Source organism: Columba livia, chromosome 10 (genome assembly GCF_036013475.1).
Source record: "Columba livia isolate bColLiv1 breed racing homer chromosome 10, bColLiv1.pat.W.v2, whole genome shotgun sequence".
Taxonomy (NCBI): Eukaryota; Metazoa; Chordata; class Aves; order Columbiformes; family Columbidae; genus Columba; species Columba livia.
This window is the reverse complement of record NC_088611.1, coordinates 20867640-20892292: the sequence shown is the minus strand read 5'-3', so window position 1 is coordinate 20892292 and position 24653 is coordinate 20867640. Positions and strand designations below refer to the sequence as shown.

At 63.7% G+C, this 24653-nt stretch overlaps 1 protein-coding gene across 10 annotated transcripts in view; it reads left to right on the top strand.

Moving 5' to 3' along the window:
- The window catches only part of COL7A1 (collagen type VII alpha 1 chain), a 34455-nt gene extending 10013 nt beyond the window's left edge, over nt 1–24442 (top strand). For 5 of the 10 annotated variants that reach the window (XM_065075692.1, XM_065075697.1, XM_065075698.1 and 2 more), the window contains 98 exons: nt 35–154; nt 241–387; nt 469–605; nt 1125–1251; nt 1336–1479; nt 1553–1701; nt 1808–1855; nt 2440–2466; nt 2582–2626; nt 2791–2883; nt 3135–3206; nt 3542–3577; nt 3653–3706; nt 3923–3991; nt 4083–4196; nt 4775–4801; nt 4948–5001; nt 5130–5192; nt 5321–5380; nt 5596–5631; nt 5758–5802; nt 5995–6030; nt 6151–6195; nt 6300–6335; nt 6416–6442; nt 6543–6575; nt 6765–6836; nt 6935–6994; nt 7104–7139; nt 7330–7410; nt 7543–7578; nt 7651–7695; nt 7786–7857; nt 7982–8026; nt 8133–8159; nt 8240–8281; nt 8991–9071; nt 9216–9251; nt 9356–9391; nt 9475–9555; nt 9691–9726; nt 9924–9995; nt 10146–10190; nt 10394–10429; nt 10565–10600; nt 10683–10778; nt 10926–10961; nt 11125–11160; nt 11341–11388; nt 11495–11530; nt 11656–11787; nt 11911–12120; nt 12215–12250; nt 12439–12483; nt 12638–12709; nt 12862–12906; nt 13067–13129; nt 13208–13252; nt 13523–13558; nt 13847–13882; nt 14068–14112; nt 14338–14370; nt 14526–14588; nt 14680–14715; nt 14826–14906; nt 14999–15067; nt 15171–15206; nt 15308–15349; nt 15678–15722; nt 15872–15916; nt 16024–16059; nt 16190–16249; nt 16394–16519; nt 16644–16715; nt 16927–16962; nt 17206–17265; nt 17443–17487; nt 17557–17592; nt 17730–17765; nt 17855–17911; nt 18256–18327; nt 18570–18641; nt 18742–18777; nt 18860–18940; nt 19014–19067; nt 19287–19340; nt 19417–19479; nt 19569–19631; nt 19902–20018; nt 20338–20415; nt 20495–20548; nt 20772–20820; nt 20907–20954; nt 21350–21436; nt 21750–21833; nt 22104–22229; nt 22994–23173; nt 23293–24442. In XM_065075692.1, coding sequence (XP_064931764.1) covers nt 35–154; nt 241–387; nt 469–605; nt 1125–1251; nt 1336–1479; nt 1553–1701; nt 1808–1855; nt 2440–2466; nt 2582–2626; nt 2791–2883; nt 3135–3206; nt 3542–3577; nt 3653–3706; nt 3923–3991; nt 4083–4196; nt 4775–4801; nt 4948–5001; nt 5130–5192; nt 5321–5380; nt 5596–5631; nt 5758–5802; nt 5995–6030; nt 6151–6195; nt 6300–6335; nt 6416–6442; nt 6543–6575; nt 6765–6836; nt 6935–6994; nt 7104–7139; nt 7330–7410; nt 7543–7578; nt 7651–7695; nt 7786–7857; nt 7982–8026; nt 8133–8159; nt 8240–8281; nt 8991–9071; nt 9216–9251; nt 9356–9391; nt 9475–9555; nt 9691–9726; nt 9924–9995; nt 10146–10190; nt 10394–10429; nt 10565–10600; nt 10683–10778; nt 10926–10961; nt 11125–11160; nt 11341–11388; nt 11495–11530; nt 11656–11787; nt 11911–12120; nt 12215–12250; nt 12439–12483; nt 12638–12709; nt 12862–12906; nt 13067–13129; nt 13208–13252; nt 13523–13558; nt 13847–13882; nt 14068–14112; nt 14338–14370; nt 14526–14588; nt 14680–14715; nt 14826–14906; nt 14999–15067; nt 15171–15206; nt 15308–15349; nt 15678–15722; nt 15872–15916; nt 16024–16059; nt 16190–16249; nt 16394–16519; nt 16644–16715; nt 16927–16962; nt 17206–17265; nt 17443–17487; nt 17557–17592; nt 17730–17765; nt 17855–17911; nt 18256–18327; nt 18570–18641; nt 18742–18777; nt 18860–18940; nt 19014–19067; nt 19287–19340; nt 19417–19479; nt 19569–19631; nt 19902–20018; nt 20338–20415; nt 20495–20548; nt 20772–20820; nt 20907–20954; nt 21350–21436; nt 21750–21833; nt 22104–22229; nt 22994–23173; nt 23293–23342 — 6218 coding nt within the window. In that variant the 3' untranslated portion in view covers nt 23343–24442. Of the gene's footprint in view, nt 1–34; nt 155–240; nt 388–468; nt 606–1124; nt 1252–1335; nt 1480–1552; nt 1702–1807; nt 1856–2439; nt 2467–2581; nt 2627–2790; nt 2884–3134; nt 3207–3541; nt 3578–3652; nt 3707–3922; nt 3992–4082; nt 4197–4774; nt 4802–4947; nt 5002–5129; nt 5193–5320; nt 5381–5595; nt 5632–5757; nt 5803–5994; nt 6031–6150; nt 6196–6299; nt 6336–6415; nt 6443–6542; nt 6576–6764; nt 6837–6934; nt 6995–7103; nt 7140–7329; nt 7411–7542; nt 7579–7650; nt 7696–7785; nt 7858–7981; nt 8027–8132; nt 8160–8239; nt 8282–8990; nt 9072–9215; nt 9252–9355; nt 9392–9474; nt 9556–9690; nt 9727–9923; nt 9996–10145; nt 10191–10393; nt 10430–10564; nt 10601–10682; nt 10779–10925; nt 10962–11124; nt 11161–11340; nt 11389–11494; nt 11531–11655; nt 11788–11910; nt 12121–12214; nt 12251–12438; nt 12484–12637; nt 12710–12861; nt 12907–13066; nt 13130–13207; nt 13253–13522; nt 13559–13846; nt 13883–14067; nt 14113–14337; nt 14371–14525; nt 14589–14679; nt 14716–14825; nt 14907–14998; nt 15068–15170; nt 15207–15307; nt 15350–15677; nt 15723–15871; nt 15917–15994; nt 16060–16189; nt 16250–16393; nt 16520–16643; nt 16717–16926; nt 16963–17205; nt 17266–17442; nt 17488–17556; nt 17593–17729; nt 17766–17854; nt 17912–18255; nt 18328–18569; nt 18642–18741; nt 18778–18859; nt 18941–19013; nt 19068–19286; nt 19341–19416; nt 19480–19568; nt 19632–19901; nt 20019–20337; nt 20416–20494; nt 20549–20771; nt 20821–20906; nt 20955–21349; nt 21437–21749; nt 21834–22103; nt 22230–22993; nt 23174–23292 lie in introns of those variants that run through there. The other 5 variants (XM_065075695.1, XM_065075694.1, XM_065075693.1 and 2 more) reach the window with 5 other exon arrangements.
- The last annotated feature ends 211 nt before the right edge of the window (nt 24443–24653 follow it).

The following is a 24653-nucleotide window of genomic DNA, read 5'->3' as shown; positions in this document are numbered from 1 at the left end:
GGCCCAGACACTCTTTCTTCCTCCTCCGTGGCAGCTGCCCCTGGCCCCGTCACCAGCCTGCAGGTGACAGATGTGCAGAGAGACTCGGTGACCCTCACCTGGACCCCCATTCCTGGTGCCTCCAGCTATGTCCTCTCCTGGACCCCCCCAGCAGGTGAGGCAAGGGGACATCCCTGGGGTGGGGGGCAGTGTCACCGTGGGGGCTCAGTGACCCTCCTGACTCTGTCCCCTGGGCGGCAGCTGGTGGGGAGACGGGCCGGACGCTGCCCGGCACTGCCAGCTCCCAGCAGGTCACCGGGCTGCGCCTGGGCCAGCGCTACACCTTCACACTGCGCCCGCTCCTGGGGACCACGCCAGGTGCCGAGACCTCCGTCAGCGAGCGCACGGGTATGGCAAGGCCGCACCGCGGGGACGGGCTGGGATTGTCCCTGCTCTGCTGGTGGCTTCACCCCTTCCCTGTACCCACAGTCTGCAGGGACGCCCGCGGTGACATTGTCTTCCTGGTGCATGGCACCCGTGACAGCTCCCCCAGTGCCGATGCCACCCGCACCCTCCTCTCCAACACCGTGTCTGCCTTGGGGCGCCTGGGCCCCGAGGGCACCCAGGTAGGTGCCGCCGTAGCCGTGGGGCTCTGGGGGCTGTGGGCAGGTAGTGGTGCCCACTATAGGGCTACAAAGATGCTGAGGGGTCTGTAGCATCTTTCTTATGAGGAGAAACTGAGAGAGCTGGGGCTGTTCAGCCTGGAGAAGAGAAACTGAGAGGGATCTTATTTATGCTGATAAATATCTCAGGGGTGGGTGTCAAGAGGATGGACCAGACTCTGTTCAGTGGTGCCAAGTGATGAGGCTGAGGGCGAGGGCAAATGGGCACAGACTGAAACACGGGAGGTTCCACCTGAATATGAGGAGCAACTTCTGTACTTTGGGGATACCAGAGCCCAAGACCAGGCTGCCCAGAGCGGGTGTGGAGTCTCCTTCTCTGGAGACATTCAAACCCACCTGGATGTGACCCTGTGCGATCTGCTCTGGTGACCCTGCATTAGCAGGTGGTTGGAGTAGATGATCACCAAAGGTCCCTTCCAACCCCAACCATCCTGTGTTTCTGTGTCCCCTGCACCCTGGCAGGTGGCTCTGGCCACGTACAGCTACCGCAGCCTGCCCTGGCTGCTCCTCAACCGCTCCAGTGACCTGCCCACCGTGCTCGAGCGGATCCGCACCATGCGCTACGAGGAGCCCAGCGGCAACGCCATCGGTGAGGGGCTGCGCAGGGAGCTGGGGCAGCGGCTGGGGGGACCCCATACTCATCCTTCTCCTCCTCCTCCTTCTCCCTCCCCAGGTGCTGCCATCACCTTCACCAGGACCTACCTGCTGAGTCCAGGCGCAGGGCGCCGGCCCAGTGTGCCGGCTGTGCTGGTGGTCCTGGCCGACGGCCCCTCCGGGGATGATGCCATTGCGGCGGCCAGGGACATCAAGGCTGGGGGTGAGGATGGCTTGGAGGTCCCAGGAGGGCATGTGGAGAGTTCCACAGGGTGCTGAGGGTGCTCTTGGCTCAGGGGTCCGGGTGCTGGCGGTGGGTTTGGAGGGGGCGGACCGGGAGCAGCTCCGGCGCATGGTGACTGGCGAGGACCCGCGGTTCATCTATGGCGGTGGCAGTGCTGAGGGAGAGCTCACCGATGATCTCTGCACCATCATCTCCACCCGGGTAAGGGGATGGGGACTCGGGAGCTGGGGAGTGGGAGCAGCCCCGTGGGGGCCAGGGTCTTCTCCTCCTGCTCTCAGGTTCACATGGGCTTCCCTTGTCTTGCCAGCCGGAGCTGGAGCCGAAGCCGAAGCCCTGCACTGTGCAGTGCCCCAAGGTGAGCGTCCCCATGCCGTGCTGTGCCACAGAGGCTCAGAATTGATTGTGTTGTGTGAGGACTGAAGGGCAATGGAGCTGGGGAAGGGGCTGGAGCACAAGTGTGATGGGAGCGGCTGAGGGACCTGGGGGGTTCAGCTGGAGAACAGGAGCCAAGGGGAGACCTTCTGATCTCTGAACTGCCTGAAAGGAGCTTGGAGCCAGGGGGGGTCGGGCTCTGCTCCCCAGGAACAAGTGTCAGGAGCAGAGGAAATGGCCTCAAGTTGCTCCAGGGGAGGTTGAGGTTGGATCTGGGGAACAATGTCTTCCTAGAAAGGGCTGTGGGGCATTGGAACAGGCTGCCCAGGGCAGTGCTGGAGTCACCAGCCCTGGAGGGTTGGACAGACAGAGATGAGGTTCTCAGGGACATGGGGTAGTGCCAAGGGTGGGTTAACGGTTGGACTCCATGATCTTGAGGATTATTTTCAATCAAAATTATTCTCTGATTGATCAGGCCCCCCCCCCAGCTTGCCAAGGGCAGCAGCTGCAATGGGCAGCTGAGCAGGGGGGCACAGCCTCTAACCCCTACCCTCTGTCCCCTTGCAGGGTGAGAAGGGGGACCGTGGCGAGGTGGTGAGTGTTTGGCTGTCCCCCCACAAGCGGGTGGCTCTGGGGGAGGGCTGCGTCCCCTCAGCCACTGCTGATGCCAACCTGCGGGTGATGCTCAGCTCTGCCTTTGTCTCTGCAGGGACCACCAGGACGTGCGGGGCAGCCAGGTCCCCCCGGTGAGCCGGTAATGTCCAGATGTGGGGCTGGGGGGTCAGATCCTTGTCCCCTTGTCCTGCTGGCAGGTGGCTATGGGGCAGAGGGACCTGTCCAGCCCTTGTCGCAGGGCGGATGGGGAACATGCATTGACCACCACCTGCCACTGGTCTGTCCCCTCTGATGTCCCTCCAGGGCCGCCATGGGCTACCTGGCCCCCCAGGACCTGCGGGGCCACGGGGGCTGCCAGGAGAAAGCGTTGGGCAGCTGGGAAAGAAGGGGGACAGGGTGAGTACCCCAGTTACTGCACCCCCGTGCCCTAGTGTCCCTGGGCACAGGGACATTGCCATGCAGGGACTTCTTGTTGCTCTTTGTCCCTCTCTCCTCCTCACCCAGGCTGGATGGGGGATCTCCTGGGAAGACCAGCCCAGCCTGTGCTGTTCTCTGGACCCCCAGAACCAGCTCTGCCTGGGGCACTGGGGGGGTCTGGCAGAGCTGGGATGCACCAGGTGCTGGCACGATGCTCCTCTCTCCCACAGGGATTTCCCGGAGCCGATGGGACACCAGGAAGCCCCGGACGCCCTGGGAACCCCGGATCCCCTGGCCAGCCAGTGAGTGGGGGTGTCCCCCTGGGTTTGCTGCTGCAGGGGTGGGCTCTTCCTATCACCCTGCCTGCCCTGCCTGCTCCCTCAGCCAGATTCTGCACACCCATGCTTTGTGCCAGGGGGGTTTTCCGTAGCTGGCAGGGTCACTGCTGTCCCCTGGGTGTGTGTCCCAGGCCAAGTGTACTGGGCAGGGACTGCCTATCCCTGCCTTGGTTGGTGCTCCCATCTGATCCCCACCCCATCTCCATCCCATCCCATCCCATCCCATCCCATCTCCATCCCATCCCCACTCCCCTGCCTGGCCAGGATACACATTCACCTCCTGACCTGTTGTTTTTTAGGGCACCCAGGGTACCCCTGGTCCCCGAGGTGATCCTGTGAGTATGGCCCCCTCCCTTCTCAGCTCCATGCCTCTCCCTGCACCCTCCCTCATTCTCCTCTTTCCTTTCCAGGGGCCACGGGGGCCGACGGGGCTTTCTGGCCCAAAGGGGGAGAAGGGCGAGCCGGTAGGTGACGGGAACGGGGCTGGCTGGGGGGGTCCCTGGGAAACAGGGGCGACCCTGGTGGGCACGTCAGCCCCAGGCACTTCCTGATGCTCGGTGTCCAGGTGACCTTAGGGTCATCCCATCTCCCTGCCAAGTCTCATTGTGACATTGTGGCCCCTGTCCTGTGGTGGGGACACAACATGGGGACACTGATTTTTCCTCCTTATCATCATTCAGGGAGAGCCCAGGGTGATTGTGGATGGAGGACAGGGGCTGCCGGGTCGGAAAGGGGAGCCAGGCGTGCCGGTAGGTGTGGGGGTGGTGGTGCCAAGGGGTCCCTGACAGCACCCCTATCCTATGCTGTCCCCCCAGCTAATGGAGTATCTCTGTCACTCAGGGTAGCCCTGGCCCCCCTGGCAGCTCCGGCCCACGGGGACCCTTTGGTGATCCAGGGCCCCCTGGTCCACTGGGACCTATGGGGCCACCAGGACCTCCAGGAGAGTTTGTGAAGGTAGGTCCCCCTGGGTGCTGCATGGGGACAGCTCAGGGGGACGTGTGGACAGAAAGATGGGAGTAAAGGATAAGGGGTGATGGTTTTAAACTAAAGGAGGTGTGATTCAGTCTGGACATGAGGAATAAATTGTTGCCCCTGAGCGGGGTGAGAGCCTGGCCCAGGTTGGCCAGAGAGGTGGTGGATGAACCATCCCTGGAGACATCCCAGGCCAGGCTGGACGGGGCTCTGAGCAACCTGAGCTGGTGAAGATGTCCCTGCTCATGGCAGGGGGGGCACTGGGGGAGCTGGGAAGGTCTCTTCAACCCAAACGGTTCCATGATTCTATGATTCTGTGACAGCCAGCACTCCTCCTGGTCCCACTCATGGGCTGTGCTCTCCTCAGATGTGCCAGCCCCAGCCGTGCCCACACACACATTGGTGTGCATGAGCTGGTGCTGGGCAGGGTGCAAGGAGGCACATCCGCGTGCCCTGTTGCCACTGTTAGTGGGCTTTACCCGGCATGTTCCTCCTCCCTATTCAAGGGGTCATGGAAAAAGCCCACCCCTGCCCTCACCTGTTGTTTTTTGCCCTTGCAGGGGGAGAAGGGTGACCGAGGTGAGAGGGTAAGTTGCTCTACATTTCCTTGCATCCCCTGCCCTCCCGGATGGAGGTTCCGGGGGTGCCTGAGGGCACTGCAGCCCCCTCAAGGGTGCTGGGCAGGACCAAGCCCTCTGGGGCTGTCACACAAAGGTGACCCCTGTCTCTGCAGGGCCCCCCCGGACTTGTGGATGGGGCAGCACCTCGAGGGGACCCCGGCCCCCCGGTGAGTCTGGGGATGGGGAGTGGGGACAGCAGAGAGGAGTGGGGCCACAGCAGCCATGTGTCCCCAGGTCTGAGCTGTGTCCCTGTGGCTGAGCTGTGTCCCCAGGGCTGAGCTGTGTGCTCTTGCAGGGTCTGCCTGGGGACCCCGGGCCCCGAGGACCTGCTGGACCCCCTGGCCTGAAGGGAGACAAGGTAAGAGGGCGGTGGGGATGCTCAGTGCTGGCACTGGTCTCCATGCTGCTCTCCAGCCATGATGTCCATCCCTGTCTCATGGGCATCCCCATCTCACGGGCTCAGCTGTCACCTTTCCTAATCCCCAGGGCGACAGTGAAGAAGGTTTCCCAGGGCCACCTGGCCGCCCAGGGGACCCAGGAGACCGGGTGAGTTTTTGGAGAGATGACAAGGTGGGCAGGAGTCAGCCTTGCCCTGGAGCTGAGCCCCAACAGCTCCCGGAGGGCTCCTGCTCTGGTAGTTGAAGATGTCCCTGCTCATGGCAGGGGTTGGACTAAGTGAGCTTCGTAGGTCCCTTCCAACCCAAACTATTCTATGATTTGTCCTGTCATGCTGAAGGTGACATCTTCTCCATTCTTTGCAGGGCCCTCGGGGACCACCGGGCGAGCAGGGCAGGAAGGTGAGTGGCAACTGAAGGGATGCTCTTGCCTTCAGTGGGAGGAAAAGGGGTCTGGGTGCTGTGTTGGGACCCACGGCATCCCCCATTGGTCCTGCTGCCCCTGACCCCATCTTTCTTCTGCACCAGGGGGACCGTGGGGCTCCAGGCGAGCTGGGAGAGACAGGCGAGAAGGTGAGACAGCTCTGGAGTGGGACCGTGACATTGGGGACATGGTGGCTGTGCCTGGGGTCACTGTCAGAGCCCGGTGGCCTCAGATGAGATTCAGGGCTGGGCCTCAAAGGGCTCTAGGGCAGCACATGAACTGGTACAGTGTGGTGGGGAGGGAGGCAGGCTCCTGACACCCCCCTCTGCTTCATTCTGCAGGGTGACCGTGGCGTGCCAGGCCCCGAGGGCGAGAAGGTAGGTGGACTGGGGTGGCTGTGGCCATGTTGGGGTGATGCCAGCCCTGCCCTGGAGCAGCTGTCCTGGCACGGGATGCGAGGATGGCCCTGATTGCTTCCTCTTCCTCCCCTCTGACAGGGTGAAGTGGGAGCCCCGGGGCGGCCAGGGCCATCGGGCAGAGAGGTGAGTGGGGGCAGAAGTGGTGGTGCTGTGTTCTTGGGGCTGCCATGCCCAGGTGTGTGTCCCCTGGCACTGCCAGCCCCTTGATGTCTCTTCTCTCATCGCAGGGAGCTCCGGGACCAGCCGGCCCCCGGGGGGAGAAGGTGAGGGCAGAAAAGAATGCTGGTGGGGTGGCAGGGTGCTGCTGGGGAAGGGGCAGACGATGACACCCATCTCTCTGTAGGGCGATCCAGGACCACCCGGCAAGCCGGTAAGTGATGCTGCCCAAGCGGTCCAGCTCTGCCTGCCCCAGGACAGGGACAGGGAGCCCTGGGCAGCATCTAGTGGTCTCACCTCTGCTTGTCCCCCAGGCTCCCAGTGTGGCTGGTATTGGAGGAGAGAAGGTAACCCTGCCCTGGCTGTGCCCCCTGTGCTGCACTGGTACCCCCGGGCACGGTCACTGGCTGGGGAAGGGGGCTGCACAGCCAGGGGATGCCTGTGCTGGTCCCCAGGCCTGGGCTGTCCCCAGCTGCAGTGGGGGGGCAAGGGGAGAGGTTTGCAGGATGCTGATGGTGCCATTTCATCTGCACCAGGGTGACAGAGGCTTCCCAGGACCAGAAGGACCTCCTGGCCCCAAGGGCGATGCGGGAGATCCAGGTGCCCGTGTGAGTACTGCCTGGGAAGGGGGGGCACACGGGGCACAACACAGCCCCCTAGGGCTCATGGTGCCATTGCTCCAAGCTGTGTCTCTTCGTGTCTTTAGGGTCCCCCTGGTCTGAGCATCCCAGGGCCACCTGGCCCCAAAGGCGAGCAGGGTGACCGGGTAAGTCTGGATGAGCCCCCGGGGCACCAGCTCATGGCCCCGGTCCCTCCTCTGGCGTGGGGTCACCCTGCTCCCCAGTGACACGTGCTCTCCCCTCTCCAACAACCAGGGTATTGTTGGCCTCACGGGCAGGAGCGGTCCAAAGGTAATGTCATTGCAGAAGACATCCCCGCTCTGTCTGCCCGTCCATCAGGCTTTGGAGGGGCTGTCCTTCCAGGCTGTGCTGTGATGCTGCTCCAGGGAGTGGAGGGTGCTGTGCTGAGCCTCTTCTCCCGCCAGCAGCCCCCATGTCCCCCCACACTGCCCTGACCCACTGTCCTTTTCCCCCTGCCTAGGGTGACCCAGGGGAGCCAGGGGAGAAGGGTGAGCCGGGGCGACCAGGCACCCCGGGGCTGATTGGGCTGCGTGGCAAGGAGGTAGTGTGGGGTAAGGGGGGGGCTGTGGGGCACGGTGGCCCTGAGGAGGTGGGGGCACTGACAGGGAGCAGGGGAACACTGGTGACTTGTGCTTTTCTCCTCCTGGCTGGTGCCTGTTGACCTGTGCCGCAGGGAGAGCGTGGAGAGAAGGGTGATGAAGGCACCCCGGTAGGTGAGGACCCCCCCGGACCACTGTCCCCCTCCCTGCTGCCCCCCCACTCACCCTATCTCTCCCCACAGGGTGAAGCGGGTCTGCCTGGCAAACCTGGAGACAGGGGCCCCCGGGTAAGTGTGGGGCTGGTGAGCACCCCAGGGGGGTCGAGATGCCTTGAGGGGGTCTTGCTAATGCACGCCCTCCCTCTGCCCCCCGCCCAGGGCCTCCCTGGCTACCGCGGCCCCCCCGGGGAGAAGGGTGACCCAGGAGATCCAGGTCCTGAAGGCAGGAATGTGAGTACAGCTTCTTGGGCACCCATGACCCTATGGACCCCCTCATCCCTCACTTACCCTTACCCCAGGGTCACCCTCAAGCCCATGGGTCCCCTGTCCTCTCACCCCGTCCCCTCTCCCACAGGGCAGCCCTGGAGTGCCAGGGAGCAAGGGTGACCGCGGGGAGCCGGTGAGTGACAATGCTGGCGGGGGGACCGTCTGCTCCCACCCCACAGCCCTGCCCTCCCCGAGGCTGTGTCAGTGCCATGTAATCCCCTTCCTCACCCTTCTTGCAGGGTCTTCCCGGACCCCCAGGACGAACTGTAAGCTCTGCTCCCTGTCATCCCTGCCCCCAGGCTGGTGCTTGACCCCATTTGCTCTGACAGCTCTCTCTGCCCCACAGGTTGACGTGGGGCTTGGAGGAGCCGGGGAGAAGGGGGAGAAGGTAATGAGTGGGTCACCTGGGATGCTGCTGCCGTGGGGGTGCCCTGTGCTGGCCCCCGCCGGGCACTGGGATGCTGGTGCACCGAGCCCTCCCTGCCCAGAACAGCCCCTGAGAGGTGTGGGGGGTACGTGGGATCCAGGGAGCACATGGGCTGATGCTCCTGCCCAGCACTGGGAGGACAGTGCCCTTGTTCGGGGTCCCTGTAGGGCTGATACCCTTGAGGGATCCAGCATGGTTGTGGCTCTCCCCTGCAGAGTCCCCCATCAGCACCCTGTGCTCTGGGTGTTCTGCTGTGACAAGCCAGCTCAGGCTGGGGACGGTTTTTGCCATGGGCTGTGCTCGGTGGCATCGTGGTACCCAGTCATGGTGCCTGGTGCCTTCCCCTTGTCTCAGCTGGCTCCTGGCTCAGCAGCATTGCTCATCCTCCACCTTTCCCCGCTCCCTGGGTTCCATTTCTTCTCTGGACACTCCGGAGCTGCATTGAGCCCAGCAACCTCTTTTTTTTCAGCTCGTGCCCGTACAGGGTGTTTGGAAATTACTGTATCTTTGAAATTGGGTCCCTCTTTTTGAAACACTCCATATTTTGAGACCTTTGCTATTATCCTGCCCTTAAACCACGCAGTGCAGAAGTGCTCAGCACAGACCCTGCGCAGGCGTTTGCGCCGGCATGGGGGCAGCACCCTCTAACCACAGTGCTCTCCCCTGGTAGGGGGACCCTGGGGACCCTGGCAAGGATGGTGCAAAGGGCGCCCGGGGTGACACTGGCTCCCCTGGGCTGCCTGGAGAGAGGGTAAGTGCCGTGTCACTGATATGGGAGCTGATAGGACAGCAAGATGGGTGACATTCTGCAGGAGAACCGGGGGTCCTGGTGTGCAGTGGGTGGGCACCCAGGACCCCCTCATGTCCCACTGCTGAGCACGGCTCTCTCCTGCAGGGTGTGGAGGGTCCCCGTGGCCCCCCCGGCGCACGGGTGAGTGCCCCCTTCCTTCCCCATGGGGTCTGAGCGGGGGGGTCTGCACCCATTATGTCTCCCATTTGGAGGGGACAATGCTCACTCCTCTTCCTACTGCATAGGGTGACCCCGGGGACCGAGGCCTGCCAGGAGAGAAGGTGAGGGGGCTGGGGGCTGGGTGGGCTCCACAGCACCCTGTCTTGCCCCATGGATCCAACCCTCCTGCTCTGCTCTGTTACAGGGGGACCGCGGCCCCCCGGGGCTGGATGGCCGCAATGGGCTGGAAGGCAAACCCGGGCCCCCGGGCACCCCTGGACTGCGGGTGAGTGTGGTCCTGGGTGGGATACCCCCCAGACATCCCCTCCCTGGACACCCTCTGCTCCAGGCTGGGGATGCTCTTGGGGGGGCGGTGGCGGTGGGGGCGGTGTCCCTGCGCTCACCTCCTCCTTGTCTGCAGGGGGATCCGGGGAAGCAGGGGGACCCTGGTCGGGATGTAAGTACCTCTGCAGGGGGCAGGTTTGGGTTGTGCTCCTGCTGGGGGCATCATGCTTGCTAGGGACCAATGTCCTTGGTCTGGGGGACTGTCCCCTTTCCCCAGAAAAGTGTCACTGTCCTGGTCATGCTTCCAGAGCTGGCTGGGGGAGGTGGGTGCCCTGTTGCCCTGTGCTCCCCCTTCTCCTTTCCCCGCAGGGTCTGCCCGGGCTGCGTGGAGACCAGGGACCGCCTGGCCCCGTGGGTCCCCTGGGACCACCTGGTGTCCCCGTAAGTACCAGCTGCTCTGTGCCATGGGGACCCCCCTGCCCAGCTCCCCCTTCCCTGCACCCTGGGACTGCGGTGGGGCCTGGGGACCCCCAGCTGCTGGTGCACTGGGGGACACAGCAGGGGTCTCTCACTGCTGCTGCTTCCTCCCAGGGCAAACCCGGTGATGATGGCAAACCTGGCCCCAGCGGCAAGAACGTGAGTAGGGGGAACAGGACTTGGATTTGGGGATCACCTGGGGCTCCCAAGGGCTGTTGACCCCAGTCCAACATAAAGGCAAGGGGGACACACAGCAAAGGGTCCCCATGCTCTGAGCCGTGTCCCTGGTGTGGTCCCTGTCCCATGCGGTGCCAGTGCTGGGGAGGTTCAGCTGTGTGCTGACTGACAGCCTGTGTCCCCAGGGAGAAGATGGGACACCAGGAGAGGATGGGAGAAAGGTAAGGAGCCCTGGGTGTGGTGCCTGCATGGTCTTCACACTCCCAGTGGCTCTTCCCTGTGCAAGTCCAGGAGCATCCCTTGGGTCCCTCAGATGGGGCAGCATCCCTCTAACTCCTTTCCCTCCTCTTGGTTAGGGAGACAAAGGTGACACAGGCCCCCCCGGCAGAGAGGTGAGTACTTGCTGCAGACCAGCATGGTGATGGGGGAGGTGGGTACATGTCCCCACTGGAGGTGACACTGCTCTCTTGGCAGGGGCCCAGTGGTGCCAAGGGCGAGCAGGGGGACAGAGGTGTGCAAGGCCCCCCTGGACTCCCCGGTGTCCCAGGACAGGTTGGCCCCCCAGGGCAGGTGCGTAACCTTCAAGCCCATGGTGCCACCCAGCACCGGACCCTGGTGTCCAGGCTACCATGGGGCAGGCAGGTCCCCTGCCCACAGCTCCCTCAGGGTACAGTGCCCTGACCGTGGGTGCCATTGTGCCCTCTCTGTGTGTCCCAGGGCTCGCCAGGCCTCCGTGGGGTGGCTGGACCGAAGGTAGGTGTGCTCCTGCCCCAAGCCCTCCAAGGACTAGAGGGACCCTGTGCCAGAGGGGACGGGTACTTGGGGGACTCCCTGTCCCCAGGGCTGGGCCCTGACGCTGGAGTCGGCACCCGGCAGCCTTGCCCTGCTCGTTCCTGATGCCTTTGCTGTGTTTCAGGGGGACCCGGGGGAGCCTGGACTGCGAGGGGAGCCGGTGAGTGTCCAGCACCCAGCCCAGCAGGCTGTGAGCAACCCAAGGTGGTGGCAACCACAGCCTCTGCCCAGGCAGCACTCAGCGGCGTTAACTCTGAAACCTACTGAGGGCATCATCAGTGCTGCTCGCCTCACCCACCACAGCTCTGTACATCTTTGCATTCCCTCTCTGCAAATCTAGGGGAGACCTGGCAACCCTGGAGCACGTGGAGACCCTGGGAGTGCTGTGGTGAGTCCCCCACTGACCTGCTGGGCTGGGGACAGAGAAGGCTCCAGAGCCCTGAAGGTGGGAACAGGGCGACACCCACTTTGTTTTTCATGTCTTGTTTTTGCAGAACATTGAACGCAGCCTGGAAGCGCTTGGCATCAAGGTGTGTAGCAGGAGGGGGGCACTGGAGGTGGTGGGAGACCTGTGTGACCTGGGACGTGTTGGCAGGGCTGTGGGGTGCTGCCGTGGATGGGTTCCACTCACCAATGGCTTTTTCCTCCCTCCCAGATTTCGTCCCTGAAGGAGCTCACAGGTGCCTATGATGGGAGCTCAGACTCGTTCCTGCCGGTGTCCGAGCGGCTGCGTGGCCCCAAGGGCAGCCGGGGCGAGCCAGGAGAGAGGGGGCCCCCAGGCCGAGAGGTGAGCGGAGCCGGGCTCCCTGCATGCCAAACGCATGCAGCCAGCTCAGCCCTGGGATGCTCCGTGGGGGCTTACACCCCTGGCGCAGGGCTGGCTCTGGCAGCACCATGTTATGTATTGCAGGGCTCCTTAGGCTTCCCTGGTGAGCGAGGACCCAAAGGTGACAAGGGGGACCCGGGTGCCCCCGGCCCCCAGGGCCCCACGGGCCGTGCTGTGGGCGAGCGGGGTCCCGAGGGGCCGGCCGGGCAGCCGGGGGAGCCTGGCAAGCCGGGTATCCCCGGAGTGCCGGGCCGGGCCGGGGAGCTGGGGGAGGCTGGGCGGCCTGGCGAGAAGGTGAGTGTGTGTGGGGGTGTGGGGTGAGGGCTGGGGGACCTGGCCCTGGGGGCTTGGGGGCAGCCCTGTGACAGCCACCACATCGTTTTCCCAGGGCGACCGGGGTGAGAAGGGCGATCGGGGCGATCAGGTGAGCTGGGGTGGTGACATGGTCCCTCCTGTCCCACTGTGTTGTGCACCCATTGGGGGGATGTGTGGCTCTCTGTGGGGCAGGAGGACGCCCTGTGGGGGCCAGCAGTGGCCATACTACAATGGCTCTTCTCCCCTGTGCTCTGCTATGTCCCTTTGATGCTCAACCTATTTTTCTCCCCTGGCCAGGGCAGAGATGGCTTGCCCGGCCCCCCGGGACCACCGGGGCCCAAGGTAGGTGACCGTCCCCAAGGGGTGCCAGCCTGCACCTCCGGGGATGGATGGCCACATCCAGTCCCCTGGCACAGGGGCTTTGGGAGGGCTGTGACCCTGGGGAGACCTTCCTGGGGTCCCCTGGGTGCCAGCCCTGCCTGCACCCTGCCCACAGGCAGATGCGGCGGAGGGCAGCCTGATGGGCTTCCCGGGTGAGCGCGGCCCCGCTGGACCCAAGGGACTGAAGGTACGTGGCTGGACAGAAAGGAGCAGGGCAGCCCAGGCCACTGAGCTGGGGACAATGTGGTGAGCTGGGCTGTGGTGGGGGACAGCAGCAGCAATGGTGTCCCCAGGGCAGCAGCAAGGTGGCTGATGGCATCTATCTTCTTCCCGCTGTAGGGCGAGCCAGGAGCTGAGGGCGAGCGGGGACCCAAAGGCGATAAGGTCTGCGGTCGTAAGTCTCCTGCTGCCAACAGTGCGGCCCCATGGAGCAAAGCCCCGGGCAGGGACACTGCTGGGCACACCCCTCTTTGGGTGTCAGCAGGGTCTGGGGGGAGATGGACAGGTCCCTGCCTGTCCTACGACCCTGCTCCTGTCCCCACAGGGTGAGGGTGGCCCACGGGGCGAGCGAGGGGAGCCTGGCGAGAAGGGCAGGGACGGTGCCCCGGTGAGTGCCACACTGTCCCCCTGTCTGGCACTGACCCCAGAGCCCCCCAGCACTGACTGTTCCCATCTGTTGCTCCAGGGCCTCCCGGGTGAGAGGGGGCTGGCCGGCCCCGAGGGGAAGCCGGTGAGTGGGGACATGGCGGGAGTTACGGGCTGGGATGAGGGGAAGGTCTTGTGGTACCACACCAGCCACCAGTGAGCAGCACCAGTGGGAGCATTCACATCTTGTTCACCCCCTTCCCCTGCTGCTTTAGGGGCCCTCCTGCCCCCCCTATAAGTACCCTGGGCTGAGTACCCCACACTGGGAATGAGGAGCATCTCTGGGGGGTAGGCAGGGCTGCTTGGGGGTGGTGGGCTCATGCTTGTCCACCAGCTCTGACATGGTTCTTTGCAGGGCTTGCCAGGCTTCCCCGGTGTGCTGGGACGCCCGGTAAGTGTCTGTGTCCCCCCATGCCACTGTGTCCCCCCATGCCACTGTGTCTCACCACCACAGCGTGCAGCTGGGTGCTCCTGACTGCAGGTGCTGGGTGAGGTCGTGGGGGCCACCCTGCTGCCTGGGGGGTGCTTGACCCCAGGAATCTCATCAGGCTTGTCCCCACTCAGCTGGGATGTCACCAGAGCCTCTGGCTCTCTCTGGGTCCCCTCTCCCAGGGGACACCTCATGCACCTAGTCGCGAAAACCCATCCCTGCAGTGACCCCATCTTTTCCTCCTTTCAGGGCAACCAGGGAGAGCCGGGACCCCCAGGACCTCCGGTAAGGTGACACCCTATGGCACAGGCAGGGGACTGTCATGCAAGGGGGATGTCAGCTGAGGCAGATGTCCCCCCAGGGAGCAGGGAGGGGTGGCAGTGCTGGGACCACGCTGCCCCACTGCCTCGTCCCTGTCCTGTGCCACCAGCAAGTACCTGCCCAACACAATGTCCCCTTGTCCCCTGCAGGGCAGCCCTGGCCCACCAGGGACCCAGGGCCCAGCTGGGACCAAGGTATGACATTGGCATCGGCATCGCCACATCCCACCTGGCAGAGGAAAGTGGTGCCTTGCCAGATTTGGGGGCTGGAAGGAGGATGACATTTTGGGCTGGAGGGAGGGACATTTCAGGCTGGCCCCCTCCTGGATGCAACTGGCCCCATGGCAGGCACGGGGATGTGACTATGACCGTGGTGGCCAGGGATCGGGGTGGTGGGACTGATGCAGGGACTCTCCACAGGGCGATCCAGGGGAACCTGGCTCAGGCATCCGGGTGAGCACTCGCCCCTTCCCCACCAGCCCACTGCAAACCATCTGGCCCCCGCGAAGCTGGCCAGCCCCGCCATTCCTACGGGGACAACCAAGGTCCTGGCCGTGCCAGGGCAGCGTGCTGTCCCCTCTCTGATGATGTGGCTGTTGCCGTTGCAGGGCTTGCCTGGTCCCCAGGGCAGCATAGGGCTGCCTGGCCCCCCTGGCCCCTCTGGCCCAGGGGTAGGTATTTGCATCCCCCACCCTAAGCTGCCATTTGGCTCTTCCTGGTGCCTGGGCTGCTGCTTGATTTCTGCTCATGTCTCCCTCACAGGGCCCACCGGGTGTCCCTGGGCTGCCAGGACAAGTGGTGAGTGTGTTGTCCCCCTGCCTTGTCCAGCTTCCATCAGCGTGGGTGCTGGGGGCTGCTGGGTGGGCTGTGAGACCCTAGCACCCCAGCCCTGCTCTTGCTGCTGCCAGGGAGAGAGCGGGAAGCCAGGGGTGCCGGGCAGGGACGGCGTGCCAGGGAAGGACGGTGAGGCTGGGATGCCGGGGAAGATGGTACGTTGCTGCTCACCCTGTCCTGTCCCAGTGGGAGCCCCCTTGGGCTCAGCTGGGGGATCTGAAGCTGAGGGCTGTACGCCTTGTGCCAGGGTTTACCGGGACCATCAGGTCCTGCTGGTCCCAAGGGAGAGCGAGGGGATGCCGGAGCCCCAGGGCAGGTGAGTGCAGAGCTGGGACCTTCCCTGGCGCTCCTGGGCTGGGATGGGGGGACCATCCCCCTGCAGTCCAGCTGACCTGTCACCACTCTCCTCTCTGCTCCAGGGCATCGCTGGCCCTCCCGGTGCCAAAGGGGAGAAGGTAAGGAGGTGTGGGGTGAAGGGACCCCCACTCCTGGGTGGTGGTCCATAGGGTGCAGGTACCCACTGTGGGCACATCTGAGCACCCGTGTGTCACTGCAGGGCGAGCCGGCACTGCTGGAGGGTGTGCTGCTGGGAGAGCCCGTGAGTCAGTCTTGTTAACCTCACCCCACTATTAACCTCATCCCCCCCACCACCACCCCATGACTTCTTTTTCCCCTGAGGGTGGTGAGAGCCTGGCCCAGGTTGGCCAGAGAGGTGGTGGATGAACCATCCCTGGAGACATCCCAGGCCAGGCTGGATGGGGCTCTGAGCAACCTGAGCTGGTGAAGATGTCCCTGCTCATGGCAGGGGGGGCACTGGGGGAGCTGGGAAGGTCCCTTCAACCCAAACTGTTCTGTGATTCTATGCATTTGGGGGGCCAGACAGCCCTGTGGTTGCTCCCCGCCCCGACACTGTTCTCCCCATGTAGGGCTCCAAGGGTGACCGGGGCTTGCCCGGCCCCAAGGGCGAGAAGGTGAGTGCTGCCCCAGGGGCTGGTGGGGAGGGAGCCATGGGGATCCCTGGGCTCCCCAGCTACCTGCCCACAGCGGGGGTCACCCAGCTGCAGCTGCTCCCCTGCATAACATCTCCCAACTCTGCTTTTTCTTTGTTTTACCCTGCCAGGGGGAACTAGGAGGATTCGGGGAGCCAGGAGATCCTGGGGAAGATGTGAGTAGGAGGCATATGGGGGGTCTGGGGAGCAGATACCATTGCGGGTGACCTGTGTCCCTGCCATCCAACACTCAGCCATTCCCGGTGGCTTGGTGTCTTCGCAGGGAGCCAAGGGGTCGCCCGGAGCCAAAGGGGAGAAGGTCAGTGTCCCCAGGTCCCAGAGGAGTGGGGTGCTCCCCAGCCCTGTGGGGCTGCTCTGGGGGGCACAGGGCCTCCCGCACCCTCTGCTCCCCAGCCAGGGGACACACCATGTGCTCTGTCACCATCCAGGGGTCACCAGGTGTCGGTGCGCGGGGACCACCAGGACAGGATGGGCCTCCAGGCTTGAAGGTAACTCCTGTCCCCATGTCCCTCTAGCTGTCCCCATGTCCCCCTGGCTGTCACCATGTTCCCGACACCCAGGTGATGCCATGGGAGAAGCACACTCCTGGGGGGCTGTTTCCCTGGGCCCCATCTTTTTCCTTCTTGCTGCAGGGTGACATTGGCTTGCCAGGGCCACCAGGACCCCCAGGCTTAGCAGGCATCGCTGGGACACCAGGACAGCCTGGCCTGAGAGGGGACAATGGCCAGCCTGGCTCACCGGGTCCCCCAGGAGAGAGGGTAAAGACAATGGCCGGTGCTCAGCCTCGCTGTTCTGGGTGACCCCAGACCTCAGGCAGTGCCAGCAGGGTCCCTGCCAGCTCCTGCCCATGTCCCCTGCCCGCTCACTGTGTTTTCCTGGCAGGGTTTGCTCGGCTTTCCTGGGAGAGATGGCACCCCTGGACCACTGGGACCTGCGGGGCCCCCAGGGCCGGCCGTGAGTACGGGGCTGCAGCGTCCCTGGGTGTGCAGGCTCTGCCCTGGCTCCCCCCAGTCTGGGCAGGGTGATGGGGACCCCCCTGCGCCTTCCTGGCCGCAGCCCTGGGGGTCACTGGGGGCTCCATCACAGGGTAGGACCTGCTGTGGGAGCCCCAGGGATGCTTTGCGCCTTCCCCCTGTGGTTCTCTCACCCCTCTTCTTTCTTTTAGGGTGTACAAGGCGCCCCTGGCCTGAAGGGTGACAAGGTAGGATGGAGACAGCCCCATAGCATGAAGAATGTGGGGCCACTCCTCTGGTGGCGCGTCCCTGCTGCAGCCACCCCTGGGTGATGCTGAAACCACTCTGGATGCTGGCACATGGGATCCTGTGCCAGGAACCTGGGGTGGGGGGTCCTGTGGGGTGTCCTGTGACATGGTGGGGGACACGGCATGGCTGGGAGGAGTGGTGAGCAGCAAGGACAGGGACGAGCTCTTGCCTTCCCCTGGCAGGGTGCGCCGGGGGCCGGGCTGCCGGGAGCCAGAGGCGAGCGTGGAGACCCAGGGCCACGGGTAGGTCCTGCCACGGCCCCCCCAATGTCACCCATGTCCCCACCACCAGGGACGGGAAATCCCACTGTGCCAGACCTTGGGGGACAGGGAGCCAGCGCTGCGCCTGTCCCCATGGCAAGGTGACACCGGGGGTGTCCCCATCCCAGACGTTCTTCTCACGTCCCTTTCTTCTCACAGGGTGAAGATGGGCGCCCGGGGCCAGAAGGGGATCGTGGCCCGGCGGTAAATCCCCCCATCCCTGGCTGCACCCCCAGCCCAGCCCCTCCCTGACCACCCTTCTCTGTCCCGCAGGGCTTGCCTGGGAACCGGGGGGAGCGTGGGGACAAGGTAAGAGACCCTGGGGGCTGGAGAACCAGTGTGGGGGTGTGAATGATGGACCTTCAGGAGTTGGGGTCTCCAGGGAGGTGCTGCCTGCTCCCCAATGTGCATCTGTGCAGCATCTCACCCTCTCCTTTTCCTCGCAGGGAGACGTTGGGGCCCCAGGACCCAAAGGAGACAAGGTGAGGCCCTGGGGTGGGGGGCAGCGGGAGGGAGGGGCAGCAGTGCTGTCCCCCTTGCTCACCCCCAGCTCTCTACTTTGGGCATGCAGGGCGATACTGTGGTGGCGGAGGGGCCTGCCGGAGCGCGGGGCAGCAAAGGAGAGCCAGTAAGAACTGTCCCCCGGCTCCCTGTCCCCCTCTGTGTCTCTCCTTGTCCCGACGGGCAGGGGCCCTCCTGTGCATCCCCCTCCCCAGCAGCTCCCAGCCCTGCAGGTTTGATCCTGCACCCCCCATCCCGAGTGGCAGAGGACAGGACCCCCCCACTGCTGCCTGCCAGAAGAACTGGGCGGGCTTTTTGCTGCCGAGGGCCCCTCCCTTGCAGAGCACATTGTCCCCTCTCCTTCAGCCACCCTACAGACCCCTGTGTCCCTGCCCCAGGCTGGATCTGTCCTCCTCACCCTGCCATGTATCTCCCCATTCCCAATCCCTCCCTGTGTTTCCCCCTTTGCAGGGAGAGCGTGGCCTGAAGGGCATGGAAGGGGACAAGGGGGACAAGGGGGAGCAAGGCATGCCTGGAGAGAAGGTATGGGGCTGGGGAGGCTCGTGCAGGGCCAGGGGGTGCTGAGTTGGGGACCAGACCACAGAGGGACCTGGACATGGTAGCATCTGTGTGCTGGTGCTTGTGGGCACCCTGGCATGGTGCTTGGCACCCTGGCAAGGAGAGCTGCCAGAGCTGGCCTTGGAGGCCATTTCAGCCATGCCATGGCTGTGCCATGGCCCAGCTCTCCCCGCCAGCCCCATGTTGATCTGTGGTTCTGTTTGCAGGGGGCAAGGGGCGAGCAAGGTGAGAAGGGCTCCATGGGCTTCCCCGGGGCACGTGGCCCTGGTGGGCAGAAGGTGAGGAGCTGGGCACCCCTCAGTGCTGAGGAGGTGCCCATGGGTGCTGTGAGGACTGTTTCCACCTTATCTACCCTGACCGATGCCTTTGCCTTCCCAGGGAGAGGTGGGAGCATCAGGAGAGCCTGGTGAGCCGGTGAGGAGCTGCGTCTCGGTGCCGCTGCCACCCCCATGTGGGGCAGGAGTGGATCCCCGTCACGCTGTGTGCTCTGCTGCAGGGCCAGCCTGGTCGCGACGGGATCCCTGGAGTCCGGGGGGAGAAGGGGGACATGGGACCCCTGGGCATGCGTGGCCCTAAGGTGGGTTGGTCCCTCTACTCACCAAAGCTCTGCTGGCTCAGCGAGGCTCTGACTCCCCTCCTCATCCTCACAGGGTGACCGGGGCATGAAAGGCGCCTGTGGCCTCGATGGGGACAAGGGTGAGAAGGTGAGTGGGTGTCTGTGGGTGCCGCAGGAGCCTGGACGGTGCCTGGAGGCTGCAGCCCTTTGGTTATCCCCTCTGCCAGTCGGAGGGAGCAAGGAGATGGCTGAGGGGGGAGCTCAGCCCTGCAGCGGGGGCACGAGGTCCTCCCCTCAGCCCCTGGCTCTGGGATGGCCATTGGGGGGCACAGGACTGACCTCCCTGCCTCTCTTCTGCCTGCTGTAGGGAGAGCCAGGGATCCCAGGGCGCTCAGGACTGCCGGGGAGGAAAGGCGAGCCGGTAAGCACCGCGCTGGCACCGGGGAGGGACAGGGACATATGACCAGTGACTGACAGACGTCTGCTTTGTCCCCCAGGGAGAGCTGGGGCTGTCAGGACCACCGGGCATCCCCGGGAAGGAGGGACTCATGGGCCCCAAGGTAGGTCAGGGCAGTGCCAGGAAAAGCCATGCTGGCATTTCAGCCACCCTGCTGCTTGTCCCCTGCTGCCTGTTCCTTCCTCTCCACAGGGTGACCGGGGATTCGACGGGCAGCTTGGAGCCAAAGGAGACCAGGGGGAGAAAGGAGAGCGGGTGAGCAGGCTGGAAAGGGACGGTCTGCGTTGCACCGTGTTGCTTTTGCCAGGATCCAGCCATCAGAGCCCAGTGCTCCCAGAAGAGCCGTCTGGTGCTGCTTATTTATGTCACTAAACTATAAGTGACGACAAATTCCTGCTCTTTACAGGAAGGCACCAGCATTGGTGCTTCAGACGTGCTCAGCTGTGGGGTCAGAGGGTGCCCCTGGCACCTGCTCTGAGGCTGGGGTCTCTGACACCCACAGCCTCACCCTCTGCTGTCCCACAGGGCGCTCCTGGCATTATCGGTGGCCCGGGTCCCCGGGGCAGTGACGGTGCTCCTGGCCCCCCTGGGCCCCCAGGGAATGTTGGTCCTCGGGGTCCCGAGGGCATGCAGGGCCAAAAGGTGAGTCCTGACCATCGGTGGCCCTGTCCCTGCATTGGGTGAGGGTTTGGTGGCATCAGGAGCTGCGTCCCAGGCTCTGTCGCTGTCCCTACCAGCACTCTGCCTTTGGTGTCCTCCCATGTGTCCCCCTGCCCAGGGGATGGGAGCCTGGAGTGTTGGAGACCTTCTCATTGTGGGCCTGGGTTGGCTCCATCCCCATCCCCACCTGCATAGGTGTCCCCAGGGTGTGGGGACAGGGGCAGCAGCACATTCATAGCACTGGGGAGGGCAGAGAGTCTTCAGAGCCACCAGCCAGACCCTGAGCCTGTGTCCTTTGCAGGGGGAGAGAGGCCCCCCTGGACAGTCGGTGCCGGGGGCCCGTGGTGTGCCCGGCATCCCTGGCGAGAGAGGAGAACAGGTGGGTGAGCAGGTGACAGGCTGTGAGGGGGTGACCCCTGGCTGGGGACAGCCTCCAACCCCCCTCTGCTTGTCCCTAGGGCAGTCCTGGCACCCAGGGAATCCGTGGGGAGAAAGGGGAGCCAGGCATGACGGTAAGGAGCCGGGAAGGAGCCAGCACGGGCTTGTGGCGCTCAAGTCACCAGGGTGGGATGGGGCACAGGGTCTGTCCCACCACCGATGATGAAGGGGCTTCCCGCCACTCCGGGCTCTGCTCTGGCACATGGGCCTGGGGAAGGGGGATTTTCCCTCCTATCTAATTAATTGTACCATCCCCTGTTGCAATGTGGATCCTTTGCCTCTTCGCATGCCTGGCAGGAGGAGGAGATCCGCGCCTTTGTCAGACAGGAGATGAACCAGCACTGTGGTGAGCTGAGCATCCCCCACCACGCTGCCCCAGGGCCGGGGGTCTCCCCTGCTGCCCCTGACCCCCCTGTCCCATCTGTCCCACAGCCTGTGGTGGCCAATTCCCACGGCGTCTGGATTCACGTGAGCACTCAGGTTGCGGCTCTCCCTTCCTACCCCCATGTGGCACCAAAGGGGTCCTGGCGCCCCAGTGTGCTGCCGGTTTTGGGGGGGCTAGAGGTGGCTGGGACCCCCTGGGGCCCCCTTGCTCAGGGCTGGCATCAGTGTGGGACTGTACACAGGGAGGAGGGCTGGTGTGTGGCAGAAGGGGTGGCACAGCAAGGATGGGTGCTGATGGGGTCCTGGTGCTGCCAAGGTTTGCCCAATTGAGAAGGGACCACGAGAGGGACAATGAGGACTGTCCCATCCATCCTTGGGTGCTGAGCTGGGGCAGGCGGGCTCGCAGGGACCAGGACTGCTGGAAGGGAGGGCTGGCTGGAGGGACGGGGCTGAAGGGTGGGCTGGGATGAGGTGGGTGCTCTCTTTCCAAGGAGGCTGGGGGGCTCAGGCCAGGAGCAGCTTCCATTCTGCCCAGGGAGGAGGAAGAAGCGTCCGCCAGGAGAGGGAGCATCAAACAGGTGATGGGGAGCCTGGAAGACCTACAAGACCTGTGTCCCCTGTCACCCCCATCCTGCTGGGGTCCCAGCCAGGCAATAACTCCTCCTGCCTGTCCCTGCCCTGGGACCCCCAGCAGCCCTGCTCAGTGGTGCAGAGAGAGGAGGGGGTGTCCCCAGGTCCCCCATCCCTGGCCATGTACTCCAGCACACTGCAGCAGTGCCAGGGCAGTGCTAGGCTGCTCGGCACCTGCAACAGGGGGGTTTCCCCCTGGGGGAGCACCCCAGGACCCCTCGCCTCCTCCCTGATGCCTGTGCCATGTCCTTCCCCTCGCAGGGCGCTTTGCCACCCAGCCATTCCCCGCTGGCAGTGCTCACACAGTCCCAGTGCTCAAGTTGTCACACGCTGAGGAAGAGGAGGGTGAGTGTCACCCTTGGGCTTTCAGGCCCCATTCTCCTTTTCCCCTGCTCCATGTGTGTGGCCAGTCATGTCCCTGTCCTCCTCTTGCAGGCAGTGAGGGTTAATCCATCAATGGTTGTGCTGGTGGTCCTGGAGACTTTAATTAATGAGTAGGGAGAGGAGAGGGCAGCAGGGAGCCTATGTGTGTGTGCAGAACTGGGGCTGGGGGGAGCAGAATGGAGGGGACAGAGGGGGAAAAAAGGGCTGCTCACACCCAGCACTGTCTCCCAGGGCAGGACAGACGGGTCACGCTTGACACGGATGACTTGGAGTATGAGAGCATGTACACCGAAGAGGAGGAGGACGACTACAATGATGTCCTGGAGATGGACAGCTCAGAGCATCCCAGGATGGCTGGTGAGATTCCCTGCGCTGGCCTGGCATTGAGGATGGAGCACGTAGGGGGCAACTGCTGGAGTGCTGGTGCTTTGCTGGGGCGATGCCTCCTTGGCCTGTCTGGCAACAGGTCTCTGCACCCTCCAGCTGGGGTGGATTTGGGATTTGCAGCCCTCTGACAGGCATGCAGGCAGGGTGCACGTTCCCCATCACAGCACAATGCTGTGCATGCTGTGTGGACCTCCTGCTCTGTGCCCCTCACCAAACCCATCACCCGTGGGACCTTCTGCGCCTGTGAAGTTCCTGTGCTCCTGGGCATGAGCCACAGGAGGGGGTCCCAAAGCCCCCAGGAGAGCAGGGAGGCCCCAGTGGCAGCAGCAGCAGCAGCTGGAGGATCCCTCTGGTACCTTTCTAAGGGATCTGTGACCATCATGTCCTTATGCCACCTCCCTCCCAGCTCTGTCTCTAGCCTGAAAGAAGGTTGTAGCATGAAGGGTGTCGGTCTCATCTCCCAAGTAGCAAGTGATAGGATGAGAGGAAGTGGCCTCAAGATACACCAGGGGAGGTTGAGGTTGGATGTGGGGAACAATTTCTTCCCCAAAGGGCTGTGGGGCATTGGAACAGGCTGCCCAGGGCAGTGCTGGAGTCACCATCCCTGGGGTTGAACAGACACGGAGATGAGGTTCTCAAGGACATGGGTTAGTGCTAGGGGTGAGTTAGTGGTTGAACTCAATGATCTTGAGGGTCTCTTCTAACCAAAATAATTCTACGATTTGCCCCTGCAGCCGAGCCCTGCAGCCTGCCGCTGGATGAGGGGAGCTGCCAGCGCTACACGCTGCGCTGGTACTACAACCAAAGAGTCACCCAGTGCCGACCCTTTGTCTACAGCGGCTGCGGGGGAAACCTCAACCGCTTCGACAGCAAGGAGGAGTGCGAGCTGCGCTGCGGGCAGCGCCCAGCGCCAGGTAGGCACAGCACAGCCACCGGTACCGGTGACTCCAGAAGCATCCCCACCAATGCAGAGCTGAGGGGACAATGCTGGTGTCCCCCCTTGGCTATGAAACCCTCTCGCTTCTCTCCACAGATGCCCGCGGCGTAGCCGGCAGCGAGGTGGGCGGGCAGCCAGAGGTGTAGGCGCAGGCAGCGTCTCGGCAGGCAGGGCTGCCCGGCGGTGGAGCGCGGCTGCCGCCGTGGCCGGCCCATGGCAGGGTGGGGAGGGCCACGTGCTCGCCAGCCCCCAGCAGGAACCTGGTGCTATTTCTAACGTGTTTTTATGCTGCTCATGGGGTTTTCCTTTCATTTCAGTTGTATCACCCATTAAGGTGAAATTTATATCAAATGGGAATCCACACCCCCTCCAAGGCTCTTAACCCCTTTTCCCACCCAAAGGTTTCCTGGGCTGTTCTCAGTTTGATTTTTAACTTATTTGCTGCCAACGGGATGGTGCTTGACCCCATGCCCCCTCTCCAGGTGTCCAGGAGCGAAGCTGGGACTTGGCATGATTGGGCTCCCCTTCCCTCATCTAACACCCTTGTCCCCTGCCCTGCCTCCAGGTCCCCAAAAACCCACCTTGCTCCCCGCTGTCTGCTGGGGGTGGCTTCCCACGTCCCTGAGCAACCTGAGCTAGTGAAGATGTCCCTGCTCATGGCAGGGGTGGCACTGGATGAGCTTTGAAGGTCCCTTCAACCCAAACTGCTCTATGATTCTATGACCCTTGGGCAGGCACTGCCTCCCTGCATCCCTCACTGCCCCCCCCGCAACCAGATCCAGCTGAATAAATTTCACCTTAACCTCAACCGGGACCTGGTTCCCCTTTTGCGGTTGCAATGGTTTGGCAAAGACCTGTGAGCGGTGGTGGGGATGGAGGATTTCTGCATTTGTTACCTCCAGCCCACTTGCCTGTCTTTAATCTGGGGGGGCTCACCTGCACCTCCCAGCCCATCAGGGAAACCCTGCGGATGGTGCTATGTTAGAGGAGGTTCCTGCTCACCTACATTCACTCTCAAAGGCTTTGTGAAAGCGATGTTTGCTCCTGGGGGGCTACACTGTCCCTGCTGTACCCCAGCCCCAGTGGAGATGTGTCCCCCCCACACTGCCTTGGGGGTCCACAGGCTGCCGGGCGGGTTTTGTGGCACCCATATGTGCCACCGCTCTCTGTGTATATCTGTATACAGTGAATGTATATGTGTTCCCATGTGGAGGAGGCTGTGACATTAAAGCTGCGCTCATGGGGAGGTGCCATGCTTCTTGGTATGTCGCACAGGATGCCTGTGGGGTTTGGGGCCAACTCTGGAGCCAAACCCAGCTTGGATGCTCGTCCCACTGATCACTACGGGGTTCTCACCCCCCTGGGACCCTGGTGCCCTGTCCCCATGCCCGGCGTGTGCCCGGCTGACGTGTGAGCACGTGGGGCTGTGTGATGTGCTGGGTGAATCAGTGCCACTG